The sequence below is a fragment of the Cervus canadensis genome, chromosome 20, assembly GCF_019320065.1.
Source record: "Cervus canadensis isolate Bull #8, Minnesota chromosome 20, ASM1932006v1, whole genome shotgun sequence".
NCBI lineage: Eukaryota > Metazoa > Chordata > Mammalia > Artiodactyla > Cervidae > Cervus > Cervus canadensis.
In genome coordinates this window covers 37,832,535-37,848,207 of record NC_057405.1, presented here as the reverse complement: position 1 = coordinate 37,848,207, position 15,673 = coordinate 37,832,535, and the positions used below count along the sequence as shown (strand labels likewise).

General features: G+C 39.0%; 1 protein-coding gene across 7 annotated transcripts in view; it reads left to right on the top strand.

Moving 5' to 3' along the window:
* The window catches only part of NCOA7 (nuclear receptor coactivator 7), a 158,545-nt gene extending 151,777 nt beyond the window's left edge, over positions 1 to 6,768 (top strand). For all 7 annotated transcript variants that reach the window (XM_043439015.1, XM_043439019.1, XM_043439018.1 and 4 more), the window contains 3 exons: positions 3,686 to 3,781; positions 4,196 to 4,269; positions 4,629 to 6,768. In XM_043439015.1, the coding sequence (XP_043294950.1) occupies positions 3,686 to 3,781; positions 4,196 to 4,269; positions 4,629 to 4,764 (306 nt within the window). In that variant the 3' untranslated portion in view covers positions 4,765 to 6,768. The remainder of the gene's footprint in view (positions 1 to 3,685; positions 3,782 to 4,195; positions 4,270 to 4,628) is intronic.
* The last annotated feature ends 8,905 nt before the right edge of the window (positions 6,769 to 15,673 follow it).

Genomic DNA, 15,673 nt, shown 5'->3' with positions numbered 1-15,673 from the left:
GCCCAGTTGTTACGAAACAGGAGAAGATGCTCTGGGCCATTGCTTATTACACTCTCATCTCTCTCACTTTCATCTCTGTTTCATCTCTCTTGGTCTTGGAGGCCCTGATGAAATCTATTAATAGATATTACTCCCATCTACCCTTTACTAATAATTCTTGGCTCAGTCAGCTGGGAGTTTGAGTGGAATCTGTCCAGGTTTCTTTTCTATACCATCCAGGGTGACTTCTGCATTACAAAAGGAAGAAATCTTTCAAGTCTGCTTTTTCATCTTTCAAGACCATTTCAATTTGGTCTGTGTTATAGCAAGAAGAAATTTCTTTGCTTTTTTAAGATGTAGTTATCATTATTTTCTATTTCTGGTATTTGGAAGCAGGGTTTACTTGACAACCATTTATTTATGCATCCATTGAGAAAACGCACGAGTGTCTGTTAGGTGTGGGACACTATTATACATTGAGGAGCTTGTTGAGATGCCATATAATTAGGATCAATTTAGGGGAAATAGATTTTTGCTGTCATAATTTGGGAAAAATGAGAGAGAGCGGTACTAAAGGCACTGTCTGTCTCGACTGTGATCTTTCCTGTGAGTAGGTTACAGTATAATTATAGGTTAAGAGTTGTGGGGAATGGTTTAGCTATTATCACTGTTACTACTGTTATTTACAGATTGAGAACACTTTATTTAATCATAGTCCAAGCTGAATAGTAGAGAGCTGCAAAGTAAAAAAATTTAAATAATAACAACAAAGATTTAAAATGGAATTTACTTGGAGATTTAGTGAAATGTTTGCAAAGTTAGGTGCTACGTTTTAGATGCGATAGGGCTAGATGGTGTTAGACCACACACAAACCTGCACTGTATGTATAGATTAGTTCTGCTATTAAGTTACTAATAGGTAGCAAACTTGGGAAATCTGTTGGCCTCACAGAGCAGGTTTTGATGATGCATGGTTTTACTCAGCTTCCTATCAGAGGTATGTAAATGAGGCCTGCCTATTCCTGAAGATTACACTACTTGTCTCTGAGGTGTTATCTTACTGAAAGGCATTTGTGTTATTTGAAGGCAGCTGAACACTAACTCTGCTTTCCCCATCCCATCTACCCCCAAGGCAAGGATGCAGCTCCACTGTGTTTGGGAACATGATAGCACAACATCTGTACATTTATCTGGAAAAGAACCATATACAATTCTAATATAAAAGCATTACACATGCAGACTGGCAGGCATGAGGAGTTCTACAGAACCAATCCCTAGTGAAACAGCCATTACTGATGGGAAATATAAGAACAATAATACTTAAAGTCTCTGGATATTGTCCTAAGGGCATACGGCAAGTGAAAATTCATTTAAAGAATATTTAATGAATCTTGGTAATAACAGTGAGATTCTGTGGCACTTGAAGTATAGCTTGTTCCCGGCCCCCCTGCCCCCCGACCAGTCCCTGTTCAGACACAGGCTTCGTTCTGGGCACGCGTGGACAAGAACGTGAGGACCCATCAAGCCCAGCCCCCAGGCAGGTCCTAAGCATTTCTTATGCCCTACCCACCATTCTGCTTCAGAGGCTGAATTGCAGGCAAGGGCAGCCTGGAAGTAGGGGGCGCTCTTCCCCTTTCCGGCCCTTCTCGGAGGACAGTTGGTCTACTTTTAGCACTGCAGGCTGAGAATGCTGGGGTGTCTACTGCCCTTGCTTCAGCACAGAACAGAAGTTACACGTCAGGAGAGGGGAGCCAAGACCAGTCGCTACTGCCCCTACCCAGCACTCTGCTCATAAAACAAGCCGAATCCCTAGCTCCCAGCTCCAGGTGAATGGGCAGACCATAAAACATACAGCTCAGAAGCTCTCCCCTAAGGACCTGACATTATTTAGAAGAACGTGGGGGAAGTTCAAGCTAAAGGGAGGTCTAGAAAACAATACAAATTTGGTGGTAAACAATTAAGAGGAGGCTAGTAGCTGAATGAAGGCCGCAGACTAAGCTATAGACCTTCCAGAGAGAACCAGGGCGAGAGACAGCTGAGGAGAGCCTTCCTGGAGTCAGGATAAATTACATAGACTGGCCGAGGAAACTACCATGGCAGAGGGGCCTAAATATAATTGAATGAGAATTACCATGGAGTAATTTATACCACAAGGCACTATGGAAAATAATAGAGCAATCATCAAGTAACAGAGTCTGATTTATACTAACTTAGTTCCAGTGAGGTATAGAAATGTTACTCCTATATTGTTCTATTACATCTTTCCACTTTTTATAGTAATTTTGTGGTATAACACTGATATATATTACAAAGTCAACAATAAACTGTCATTTATATAGTTGTGTGATTTTTATCTACTAAGAAAGCTGAGAGGAGAAGGAGAGCAATTATGCATTTATAGGTTTTGTCATATTAACCTTCCTTTTTCCGCTTCTGGCTATCTTCCTTCCCCTCCCTGGATTCCTTTGTTCTATTATTGTCAGATATATTAAATTTTTAGATGCTATAGACCCAACAATACAATTGTGTACATATTATATAACTTCTTTCTAAATAAATATAAAAAATAAAATGTTTTCTTACATAACCATAATGCTGCATATCCAAAAAATTAACTGTCATTTCTTAGTATCATCCTATCTCCAGTGCTTAAAAAAATTTCTATGATTGCTAAGAAAATTTGTTACTGTTTTTTCTTTGCTCTTAGCAGCTCTAGGGAGAGATTTTGGTATGAGGAACATGGGTTAGAAAGAGTTTCTAGACTTCTACTCTGCTTAATTTTTAGTATTTTAAAGAGCTAGGAACTGAAGCAGAGAGTCCATGATGATAATAATAAGATTTAAATTATTTTGAAAAATTGTAAGACATTTTCCAGATAGACTCCATTTGAAGCATTGTTTCTCAAGTGGGATTTGGAGAAGATATATCAGAATCACCTAGGGACAATTCCAGAATATGTATACTTGTTTTTACCAGTCTTCACCCCTGCAAGTACTGGTCGGGACCTGAGGAGGATAGGAGGCTGAAGCAGTGGGATGGTCATTCTGAGAACACTGCTCCTTCCAACCCCAACAAGAAAAAATAGACAAAATCACTGATTCAGATACATCTAAACCACCTTGAAAGCCCACAGTATTATGGAATTGTTACTTTTTTCTTAAAAGTCATTTTGAACTAAGATATATTGGATCAGTCACGTTAAGGATACAGTTCTATTAAGCATATTGAAAACTCATTTCTACGAATCAAGGGAGAGGAAAATTTATTTTCTCTGGGGAAATATCTGACTGTGACTCTACTTATAAAACACATCAGAGACAGGCCCTCATTCTCCCAACCACTCATTTCTGTGTGCAAGATGTATGTTGTAGTTGTTTAATGTTCCAGTCTGTGACCTGTATTCACTGGAAGACATTTGTCTCTACAGTGGACTTTTGGAAGTCTTTTTAAATTGAAACAGTTGTTGACCTTTGACCGATAAGTTCTCTGAGCCCCTTGGGTACTGATAAGAACCAGGGACATTTTATTTGTTGGTTGGTGGTCTTTTTTACTTAGAAACTCTGACTTAGTAATGCTCTTCATAATAATCTTGTTGAAAGAGATATAATGAGACCTCAGAATAGGATTATGCTAAAATATTTCAGAAGGGCTTTCTTTGGGAGATTTGTGTTTGAAAGCTACTAACATTTCTGTTTTCTTTTGACAGATCTTTGGAGCATATGCGACTCATCCTTTCAAATTCAGTGATCACTATTATGGCACAGGCGAAACTTTTCTCTACACATTTAGCCCTCATTTCAAGGTACCTAGATGGAAGGAATACTGACGTCCTCGTATCATGGTGTCAGGAGGGTCGGTGGGGCTGGATGTGGGGGGCTGTGGTTGGAGCGGTAGACGTCCCATCCCATAACCTCACTTGGCCTCACCCTAGCCTGCCCAGCACTTCATGATCGCAGCATAGAAACCGCTTGGTTCCCTTCCTGGGCCTTGGGAACTTTCGCATGTAACTTCTGAGATCCAGGGTGGAATTGCAGGTCAGAGTCAACATGTGTGCGAGAGACCTTTCCTGCCTCATCACCCCTTCAGAGAGCTCATCCTGGTGTGGGAAAGGTCTAGAAGTCAGGAGCTTCCTCAGCCTATGGGTGGTCCCCTCCCTCTTTGCTAATTCTCCAGATTGAAATGTCTGATCTCTCTTTGTCTTGTGTTTCTACCTAAGGTCTTTAAGTGGAGTGGAGAAAACTCATACTTTATCAATGGAGACATAAGTTCTTTGGAACTTGGTGGTGGAGGGTAAGGTTTTTGTTGTTGTTATTAATTTACTACTTGACCAGAGTGGGTCTGTTTTAATCCAGGGAACTGAAACTTTGGTATCAGCTGATTGTAGTTGGTCCATGCTTAGTTAGTCGATTATTTAGGACAGTGTGGTCTAACACATGACACTAAGAATAGAAGATAAAATGACTTATTTATGTGTCCAGATGAGGGACCACCTGAAAGACAGGTCATTTAAATGAAATAAAGGAAATGTTTTATAAGCAGTTTAGGGTTTTGACTATAGCATAAAAGAAAGAAGTTGGGGCAAGGGAGGACAGAAAGCGTGTACATAAAATTGAGATGTTTTCACCATTTTGCTTTTTTAACCTTTGTAGGGGACGATTTGGCTTATGGTTAGATGCCGATTTATACCATGGACGAAGCAACTCCTGCAGCACTTTTAATAATGATATTCTTTCCAAAAAGGAAGACTTCATAGTTCAAGACCTTGAGGTATGGACATTCGAGTGAAATTTAGACTGCCTTAAAATAGAACATTTAAAAAGGCTGGGTTCGGTCAGCCCTGCTAAAGCTAGCTGGAAGACGAAGCCCCAGCCCAGACTGCCTCATCCCATCATAGTGCTTTCTTTCTGCCATCATCTCAGAGCGCACTTACATTGCAGAGAGATTCTGAAAGGTACATGTGGAAGGCAGACGATGAAGAAAGAATTTGAAGTTCAGATCGTTGAAAGACTTTATCCTCTCACTTCCTTCAAACCCATAGAGTGAGGAGTCAGAATATTTATAGATGTGAGTTGAATGCAATTTTTATTTTTGGTAACTGTGAAAAAGAAAATACTGTAGAAGTATATACATTCCTTGTATATTTATCAACATAATTTTCATTACCAAAATGTACAGCATACTATTGTTTGCCATTGAAAAGTTTAGTCTCATTTAGAAAAATTGAAAGTGCACAGCACTTAAAGGGAATATATGATTTTTTAAAACTGTTTTATTTATTATTTCTAGTATATTGTTTGAAATGTGTTGGCAATTTTTTTCTTTTAATGTGTCAAATCTTGAAGTAAAGAAATGTATACGTTTTGTGCTGTTTTGGCAACAAATCCATTTGATTTATATAGTTTTATATTAAATTTTTTTTGCCCTGATTGTTTAGGGTGATCTGTATATGTATGTGCTGCTTAATGTCCATATATATATACACACACATATATATACCCACAGACAATTCTGAATTTTTAAAAACTCATTATCAATGTTTATTGATTTGCCTGTTGTAGGCCATCTTCCCATTTTGCCATTGAAAAGGTACATTTTTAGTTATTTACTCTGAACATAATTGTGTAAAGAAGAATAAGCCATTTCTCACAGTCATAAGTTAATATTTACAGTAATGTATACCTTTATGATCCTGGATTTAGAACCCTGCTTTTGAAAAGAAATGTTTTGCTTCTTATAAAATCTCATGTGTTAGTAACAAAAATTGTATTTTTATTGGATTTTTTTGCATAATCTTCCCCAAGTTTTTACATTGACAGGCCTCTGTTTTAAATGAGATTGAATGTTTTAATTTCTGTATATTTTATATCAAATGAAAAATGTCAGTGATCCCAATTGTCTTGGTTTCTACACTTTCAATTGAAAAAAATTCAGTGCAAAGAAATGCATTTATACCACAATTGGAATAAAAAGTAAAGAGCAGTTTTTAAATATCAACTCACTTTCACATCATTAAACACTCTTTTATGAAAGTTAATAATAAAACCTTGTTAAAATGTTAACAAATATTATTGTCAAACTTTTACAAAGCCAAAGACTGCTAATGGAAAAAAAAGTCAAGTAATAGCCAAAGCTGAGAACGTTGTCTGTCATAAATTACATTTCCAGTGATCTTTGAAAGGAAAAATTAATAGAAAGTAGTAGTTTATAGACCTGCATTTTAAAAATGTAAACAGTGCTTAGAATGTTGGCTTTAAGCTGGCAGAATACTTCCTTTAGCTTATTCTCTTACTTTAGGCTATTTATAAAAGAGAACAGACAAATTGCCATGTGGCCTCCTGTCAGATCAACAATTATTTTACTACACTCACATTCCATACAAGTTTCTTTGAATGCTATAAAATCTTAAATCTGTAGCCTGGGTGTACTTTCACCCAAGTTCTATTGCGAACTCTTCATTAACAACTTACTGGCAGTTGAACCTTATTAATCTGCTTGTTACATAATGTGCCTGTGTAAGATTCCAGGAATGTCTCAGTATAATCACGTTTACCATTTATGCCATTTGCAACCATATGCTATTAACAAAATGGTCATTTTGCATATAGTTCACTCTTATCTACTTTAGTCCATGATATTATACTTGTGAGAGCACATTCAGATGCTGTGTTCTCTATTTAAAACAGTATTGTCCAATCAGACATGTGTGGCCCTTCATTTATGGATATTGAGTGTATGTAATGCAGTGCTAGCCCAATATTTTCAATAAAGGAATTCATGCATTCAATGTGATTTTCTTTCCGGAGGATTCATTTAGCAAGTATTTATTGCATGCTGGAGCTTTGACTTGCATGAGAGGATGATGAAATAACCAAGACTAAATAAGTAAGGTCCAATGCTCATGTTTTTATTGCTGCCTTGGAAATTCCCTCTTTGTTCCCCGTACCCACACTCTACTCAGTTCAGGAAACTGCTCCTGTTAGAGTTACTAGAGACAACTCCTGGCTCTGTTGCTAGTTTCTCTGTTCTTAATTCTAGTTGTTCTTTGAATAGTGACTTAGTTTTTAACATCTCTCTCTTGACCTACTTCCTAACTTCCATGAGAGACACCTTACCCTCTGATCAATTTTCTTTAACATCCTGTCTCCTAGCCCCTGCAGATGAAGACCTCAGACACTGTTCTTTCCTTCCCAGTTCCTCAGTTCATGAGGCTACATCAAAAGGTGTAGATGGGAGGGGGCAGCCAAATGTCTCACCACTGTTGAAAGTGGCTTAGATACACCCTCATGTGACAAGCCGCCAGGGAAATCCTGAACTCTTGTGAGAGGTATTATCAGCCTTCATTTGATTTCCCTTTCCTTAAATCCTTTTAAAGTTTTAAAGGCATATGAAGCAGGACTAATAAAAGAAATATTTTCCTTAATGCCTTTGAGGAAGGCATTAAGAATCTTTTAAACCAGAAAAGAAAGCGGAGATTCACCTTCTTAAGATGCCTAACCTATTTTTAGCGATATAATCAGATAAAGAAAGGTAAGGAGGTCAAAAACCAAAGGAAGTTCCAGAAACTAAATAGCCACCCTCGCGCTTGTGCAAGTATCAAAAGTACCTTTGCACACTTCCTCCTGCCCAGTCACACACTCCTCATTCAGGGTAAGCCCTAACCTTTCAGCATCTTCTTACCTACTTGCCTATGACCCGTGTCCAAAGTGATCTGCCAACAGAAGGTTATCTTTGCTGAAAAAATTGGGCTTTACAGTCCACACCCAAATCTAAAATCATACTGCCTCCACCCTTCTAGCAATCCTTCAGATATCTAGAGGTTCAAAATAAAAACTAGATAGGAAAAAAAAAAAAACTAGATAGAATCTCCCTGGTGTGGCCAATCAAGCATCTAAATGGTGTTTTTTGATAGACTACCTTTGAGACCTATTTATTTTCTAGATCAGTGAAGTTCAACAGAACATTCTACTCTAATAGAACTGTTCCCTGAATTTGCATTGTCCTTTATGATAGCCACTAGCTACCATACTACTGTTGAACACTTAAAATGTGACGTGGATGACTGAGGAGTTGAATTTTTTTGATTTAATTTTTGTTAATTTCATTTGATTAATCTTAAAGTATTTAAGTATTTAAACATATGGTCAAAAAAAAAAAAACAAAATAAAAAAGAAGAAAAAAAACAATAAAAAAAAAAAAAAAAAGTAACGTAAAACTAAACATATGGTCAGTGACTGCCATGTTGAACAGCACAGCTCGGGATCAGGATTTGGCAAAACCAAATCATATGTTAGCAGCAATGAACTCAGCCTGTCACTCCATCACCAGAAGGGAACCTTTAGTTCTAAGTACTTTGATTTGTCCCTACCATTATGGATCTTCACAAAACTAGGTACCACCTAAAGTAATAGTGTGTCTCATTATTTAGGTGGTCCGCTAATAAAATAACCAGAAGGTTCACTTCCTTGAGAGTCTTTTCACACTGAAAACCTAGATCTCTATAGGATAAATGATGCTCATCTTTAAGGAAAAAAAAAAACACAAAGCTTTCCCAGTGCCCGGACCTTGTCTTAAATAAATTTCCTCCTTGGCCATCAGTATATGTTTTGCTCCTATCCGGGACATTCTGGTGCGCATGGCAGTCCTATAGGATGACATATCCCTCACAGGCACATATCCACAATGCACAATGAACCACAGGAGGGAAAAAGCATTTATTTCTTACACAGAGTTGTGCATCCAGTTTCAGAATCCTCAAGGAACAATGAACCACCCAAAATGCCTCAAACAGTTCTGCTCAATGACTGGTCTTCCTCATTGAGCTTCCCAGTTGGGATGGCCAGTGGCTGCATGCACACCCAGAGAACCTGCTGCCTGTGGAGACCGCTTTCAGCATCAACCTACTAGAATGAAGGGCAATCAAAAAGCATAAGAAAAGAGATGGTTAGATAATCTTGGTGTCCTATTTACCCATCAACAAGAACCCATCATTTCATCAACCAATCCACTTTTAGGGTTACAAAAAGTAGCATTGATAGAGCTTAATACAACTCTGAGGTTATACTGAAGAAAATGGTAACCAAGAAACACCTACAGGGAACATTCACATTCAACAAACTTGGATGATAAGGCATGCGTTTTCATGTCTCTCCAGCTAAAAAAAATCCTCTTTACCCTGACATATGTTGAAAACATTGGAATTCAGCCGATCAGTTCAGCCTTTAATCTCCACAGCAGTCCTTCTTGGTTCAACAGTCTCTACCGGGTAATGGATCAGCCACATTTTACCTAACAGCTGACTGAGACCAACCCTTTCATCTTTGAAGATGCCAATTAACAGTAAGAATATTTCTACAAAGATACGCTGTGTTAAGGTATTGTGTTGACCTTGAGAGCTGCTAAAAGGTCCTGTTATTACTCCATGCCCAGCAGGGCTTAGTCTTGTTCTCCTATAGCATTTGTTTGCCTCTTAGATCCTACAAAGGGTCAGAAATGTGGGTAGGTTGGACCCCAGAAATGTGGGGAGAGCTGGGGGGTATGCATGGCATAAATTCCTTTCAGCAGATCATACGACCAGATTACCTGGCGAGAACTCAAAGCTTCTAGACTTCCAAAGGCAACAAAAGCAGGGATTAAAGCATGGCTTCTCTAGAGCCAGACAGTCTGGGTTTGAATCTTAGTTCTAGAGCTTACTAGCAACATTACCCTGGTTAAGTAATTTAACCTCTATGTGCCTCATCTTCCTGATCCCCACTATGGGGATAATAACAACCACCTCATGATTGTATCATGATGAGAGCACTTAAAATAGTGTCTGACATAAAGCAAGCACAGCTAAGGGTTAGATAAGTAAATGAAGAAATACTTCCCTCGGGTGGAGGATTCAACTAATGTGAGAGTTGCACAGGAAAGTTCATCTTTAAGGCAGGAACTTATTTAGTAATGAAAACTACTTTCAGACATATTGCAATGGTTCCCATTTGCTATTTCGAATTTTTAAGCTGAGGTTTTGTTTCTTTCTTTAATTATAAAAGTAAAACATATTCAGATGGGACCTAATGAAACTTAAAAGCTTTTGCACAACAAAGGAAACTATAAGCAAGGTGAAAAGACAGCCCTCAGATTGGGAGAAAATAATAGCAAACGAAGCAACAGACAAAGGATTAATCTCAAAAGTATACAAGCAACTCCTGAAGCTCAATTCCAGAAAAATAAATGACCCAATCAAAAAATGGGCCAAAGAACTAAACAGACATTTCTCCAAAGAAGCCATACAGATGGCTAACAAACACATGAAAAGATGCTCAACATCACTCATTATCAGAGAAATGCAAATCAAAACCACAAAGAGGTACCATTACACGCCAGTCAGGATGGCTGCTATCCAAAAGTCTACAAGCAATAAATGCTGGAGAGGGTGTGGAAAAAAGGGAACCCTCTTACACTGTTGGTGGGAATGCAAACTAGTACAGCCACTATGGAGAACAGTGTGGAGATTTCTTAAAAAACTGGAAATAGAACTGCCATATGACCCAGCAATCCCACTCCTGGGCATACACACCGAGGAAACCAGATCTGAAAGAGACACGTGCACCCCAATGTTCATCGCAGCACTGTTTATAATAGCCAGGACATGGAAGCAACCTAGATGCCCATCAGCAGACGAATGGATAAGGAAGCTGTGGTACATATACACCATGGAATATTACTCAGCCATTAAAAAGAATTCATTTGAATCAGTTCTAATGATATGGGTGAAACTGGAGCCCATTATACAGAGTGAAGTAAGCCAGAAAGATAAAGACCATTACAATATACTAACACATACATATGGAATTTAGAAAGATGGTAATGATAACCCTATATGCAAAACAGAAAAAGAGACACAGATGTACAGAACAGACTTTTGGACTCTGTGGGAGAAGGCGAGGGTGGAATGTTTGGAGAGAACAGCATCGAAACATGTATATTATCTAGGGTGAAACAGATCACCAGCCCAGGTTGGATGCATGAGACAAGTGCTCGGGCCTGGTGCGCTGGGAACACCCAGAGGGATCGGGTAGAGAGGGAGGTGGGAGGGGAGATTGGGAAGGGAAATTCGTGTAAATCTATGGCTGATTCATGTCAATATATGACAAAAACCACTACAATATTGTAAAGTAATTAGCCTCCAACTAATATAAAAAAAAAAAAACAGCTTCACACTTGTTAGAAAGGCTATTATCAAAAAGACAAGAAATAACAAGTAAAAAAAAAAAAAGTAAAACATATTCGTGGTAAAGTTTTCAAACAGTACAGAGGGAATTCAGTAAGAGGCAAACATTTCCTTCCTATATCCCTAGAAGTAACCACCACAGAAATTCCTTGTGTTTCCTTCTGGAGCATGTCTATGCATATATCTTTGTTTATATCTTCTTTTTTTAAACAGAACCATACTATGCGCACAGTTCTTTGTCTTTTTAATTTAACAATATACTATGAATAGCATTTTTTAATCAATATATGTAGACTTAACCTCATTATTCATTGCATGGATCTGTCATTGTTTAAACAGCTATTCAGTATAATACAGTATATACAGTATTATCTGTTTTAGAGATGAGTAAACTGATTCTTCAAGAGGTTAGGTAACTTGCCAGAAATCACAGAGTTCATCAGTTAAAGCCAGGATACATTTAGTTATAGCTGACCCCAGAGCTAAGCTCTTAACTACAAGAGTATGCTGACCATTGTCCAGTCTTTACATCTCCACCACAAGGTTACCCACACTCTGCTTAACCGTCCCAGGCTCCAAGATAACATAGTTTCTCACTCTGGAAAGAAAGCTCCTTAATGGTTGGGCAGCCGTCTGTAGCTAAAGGTCTTATGCATCCCTGTATTCCCAGCGCTTGTCAGGGTGTCATGCTTGGCAGGATGCGTGGCACCTAGGAGGCATTCGATAAATGCCTGTCAAGGCTGACTGAACTAAGTGCGTAACTAAAGTAAATGAACAGCAGAGAATTTGAACTTGCCCAATGTTGTACAGCTAAGTAGTAGAACTTGAGATTAAAATACAGGTTTTGGATTCCTGGCTCTCCTCCCCTTCCTGCGATATAGTGCTTAGTCACAGGTTTACAAGCATCATTCTTAAGGTTGTGAAGCAAGAAGAAATGACCTTCCTCTAGCTGCTCAAGTTCCGTCCTTTGGGTCTCAGGAGTGTCATGTAAAGTCTAGGGTGGTGTGTGAATGCTTCCTGGGAATAAAATTCCTTAGTTTTCAGACCTCTTAGTTACTGGCCTTCGGAAAAGTGTAGATTAAAGGGAAGTTCAAGGCTTCAGGGTTTTAGGGTGTTAACAGTGAGTCACACTGTTTCCAAGTGAGAAATCTAGAAAACAGTTCAGAAGACCATTTAAGTAAAGATCCAACTATCCAGTGAGTTTGCAGTTTGGTGATAGGGGTAGGGGAAGAGTGCAAAGGCATATGATAAACTGAGTAATTCACTCCTAACTCAAGGTGTTGATTTTGGAAGAAAGATTAGTCAGGTAAAAAAAAATCAAGGACATTTTATGTGGAGCATTTCTCATGAAATAATAACCTAGGAAAGTACATGGTATGGTAAGCATGAAGTAAATGTTAGCTAGATCCTGGAACCTTCCCCTTGCCAGCAAGTTATTTAAACTCTCTGTGCCTCCAGTTCCTCACTTGTCAAATGAGAGCAATGTTGGAAGAATTAAGTGGACTGATATATGTAAAATGTCATTATACTATTTACTTCTTAGACATGTGCTTTTTTCTTTTCCTTTCATCATTGTTTCTAAGATTCTCTCATGTTGTTATTGCTTCTCTATTTCATTTCTGTATGTGTTTAATATTCTTTGCTGTGAATGTACCACTGTATCACTATTTAATCCATTCTATCAGTGGATAGAGTTGCTGGCAGTTTTGTCTGGTTCTGAAAATTGTCCTGACGCCCACAAGAAAGAGGTTCATGGGGATGGAATGGCTAGTCTATGGAGTAAGTATTTGGCTTTACAAGATAATCTCTCAACGTTTCACAAAGTGACTGTGCCATTTATATGCCTATTAGAATATCCTGTCCAACACCTGACATTGTTAAATTTCTTAGTTTTTGCCAATTTCAGGAACATGCAATGTTATTTCATCGTAGTTCCAACTTGCATTTTCCTGACTATTAATGAGCATATGCATCTTTTAACACATTCCTTAGCCATGTATGTTTTCTCCTTTGTGAGATGTCTATTCATGTCAATGCCTGTTTCTTCTAGTCTGTCTTCTGGGAAGTAGTCACCTGAAATCCTTGCTGTTATTGCCTTAAGAATAAAAGAAATTAGTCAGTCTGTTAATCCCATCTACCTTTGATTAGGAGGACAAATAGTTAACAGGATGATATCAGAGGTCCTTGGGCTTCCCAGGTGGTAAAGAATTTGCCTGCCAATGCAGGAGACATGGGTTCGATCCCTGGGTCAGGAATATGCCCTGGAGGAGGTAAATGGCAACCCACACCAGTATTCTTACCTGGGAAATCCCATGGACAGAGGAGCCTGGTGGGCTATGGTCCATGGGGTCGCAAAGAGTCAGACATGACTGCGTGACTAAGCACAAACGCACACCTCAGAAGTCCTCAGGCCCTACAAAGGTATTTTCTCAAGTGTCTCCTTTCAGTGGGCAATATCTAGGAAGAGGGGTGAAAAAGGGGGATGTTTGTTGATTTGTGTTTTGCTTTGCAGATGTGGGCATATATTGGCACTTATTAATTTGATTATGTGATTCTTTTAAGAAGCAGCATCAAGCAGTTTATTTGTAATAACAGTAGAGATTTTTGAGCACTTATGTGTGAGGCATAATACTGTTGTAAGCACTTCACGTATATTATCTCAGTTAATCTTCATTATAACTAGTGATGGTCATAAGTACTCTATTATTATTTCCCAACTGAGGAAATGAAAGCCCTGAAAAATTAATGATTTGTCTCAGATGGAATCACTACTAAATGGTAGAAATTGAGGAAGTCTGACTCCCCAGCTCGTGCCTTTAACCACTGAGATAACCACAGGCAATAGCAAGTTAGTCGGCAGTACAGCAAAAATAAGAGGGAGGGCATGGTGGGTGCCCAGAAGCAATTCTGGGAAATGATGGGCTTTGAGGGTTTATGCTGGGAAGGGAGAGCAGTGAAGATGGGAATCCAACAGAAAGCGTTGAAGGGAGATCAAGAACAGAAATCACTAAGAAGTCAGGAGAGAGTGAAAGTTGCTAGGACGGGTGCTTTCACGGTTGTGAAGAGTCATTAAAGTTTAGGTTTTTCAGGGCATCTGAAGATGTCAGGTTGGGATTTTGCCACAGGAATGAGCTGTGTTAAAGAGGGATGGAGGCAAACGCAGTCCCTTTGTGTGACGGAGAAGCTATGAATCACGGGTGCCGGGTTGTCTGAGATAACAGGGGGTTGGCAGCATTTGTGGGCTAGGGGCTGAACACTCTGTTTATCTGAGGGAGTGTCCAAGAAGCTGATGCACGACGTGGCTGCGCTTCGTGCTACAACATGATCCTCAAAAGGGCGCAGAGGGTGGGGAGGTGCATACAGGTAGGGATGGGATCACCTGGACTGGCAGTGAGAAGCTAGAGAATGCCGACATGGCTTCCAGATCTCTCTCGGAATGTTGGAAGGGAGGCAGAAAAGGCAGTTTTTGTTTGTCAGGGCTCAAGGGGAGTGATGTCCTTAGGGGAATGCCAGGTTTCAGTCAAGGCGAGAAGGTGAAAGTATGGTTCTGTGAGGAAGTTGTGGATATAGATTAGGGTGCTTAGAAATTGTGGCTATTAGAGTGGAAAAAGATTCAAAGAAGCCAGAGGGGGAAAAAAAGGGGAAAGGAAGCATGAGACAGTTTGGGTATGAGTAAAGACAAAAAAAAATTAATAAGAAAAGGAATGAACGGTAAAGATGAGATTAATTGGCCTTGAGATTATGAAAAAATACAGGTGATTTGACAAGAAAATTGACGTTAACTTCAAGATGATGGGAGTGTGCCGATTTACATGGTAGTTGTTTTCTGTTGATTTGAGGAAGAAAGAAAGTTTCTGGTTCTACTAAAAGGTCTGAAAGATGGACCCCTCTATTATCTACCACCTAAGTGATCCTGAATAGGCTGATTCATCTTCCTCTGTCCCATTTTCTCCATTTCCACAATAGAAGTAATATCTTCTTCTCTGATTTGTCAAGAGAATCAAATTAATTTACATATGTGAAACAAGTGAAAAAGTGAAAGTGTTAGTTGCTCAGCCGTGTCTAATTCTTTGAGACCCCAGTGGACTGTAGCCCACAACACTCCTCTGTCCATGAAATTCTCCAGGCAAGAATACTGAAGTGGGTAGCCATTCCCTTCCCCAGGGGATCTTCCCAACCCAGGGATTGAACCCAAGTCTCCTGCGTTGCAGGCATGGAAGTGCCTTAGAAAACTGCAAAATGCCAGACAAAGGTAAGGGAGTGCTATTGTGGTGTTAGTCACATCAAACTTTGTTTATTCTGCATTCTCTATCAGAAATGCAAAGTCTAACTTATAATGTTGTTTCTGATAAAAGTAGAAGTTACTGTCAATGCTTTGATGACATGGCTTTCAGGAAAGGATTATAGCAAAAAGCAGAAGTGTCTGCATTATATTCTGTAGACAAGTAAACAAAATATCAGGGAAATAGAAGGAATGGGAAA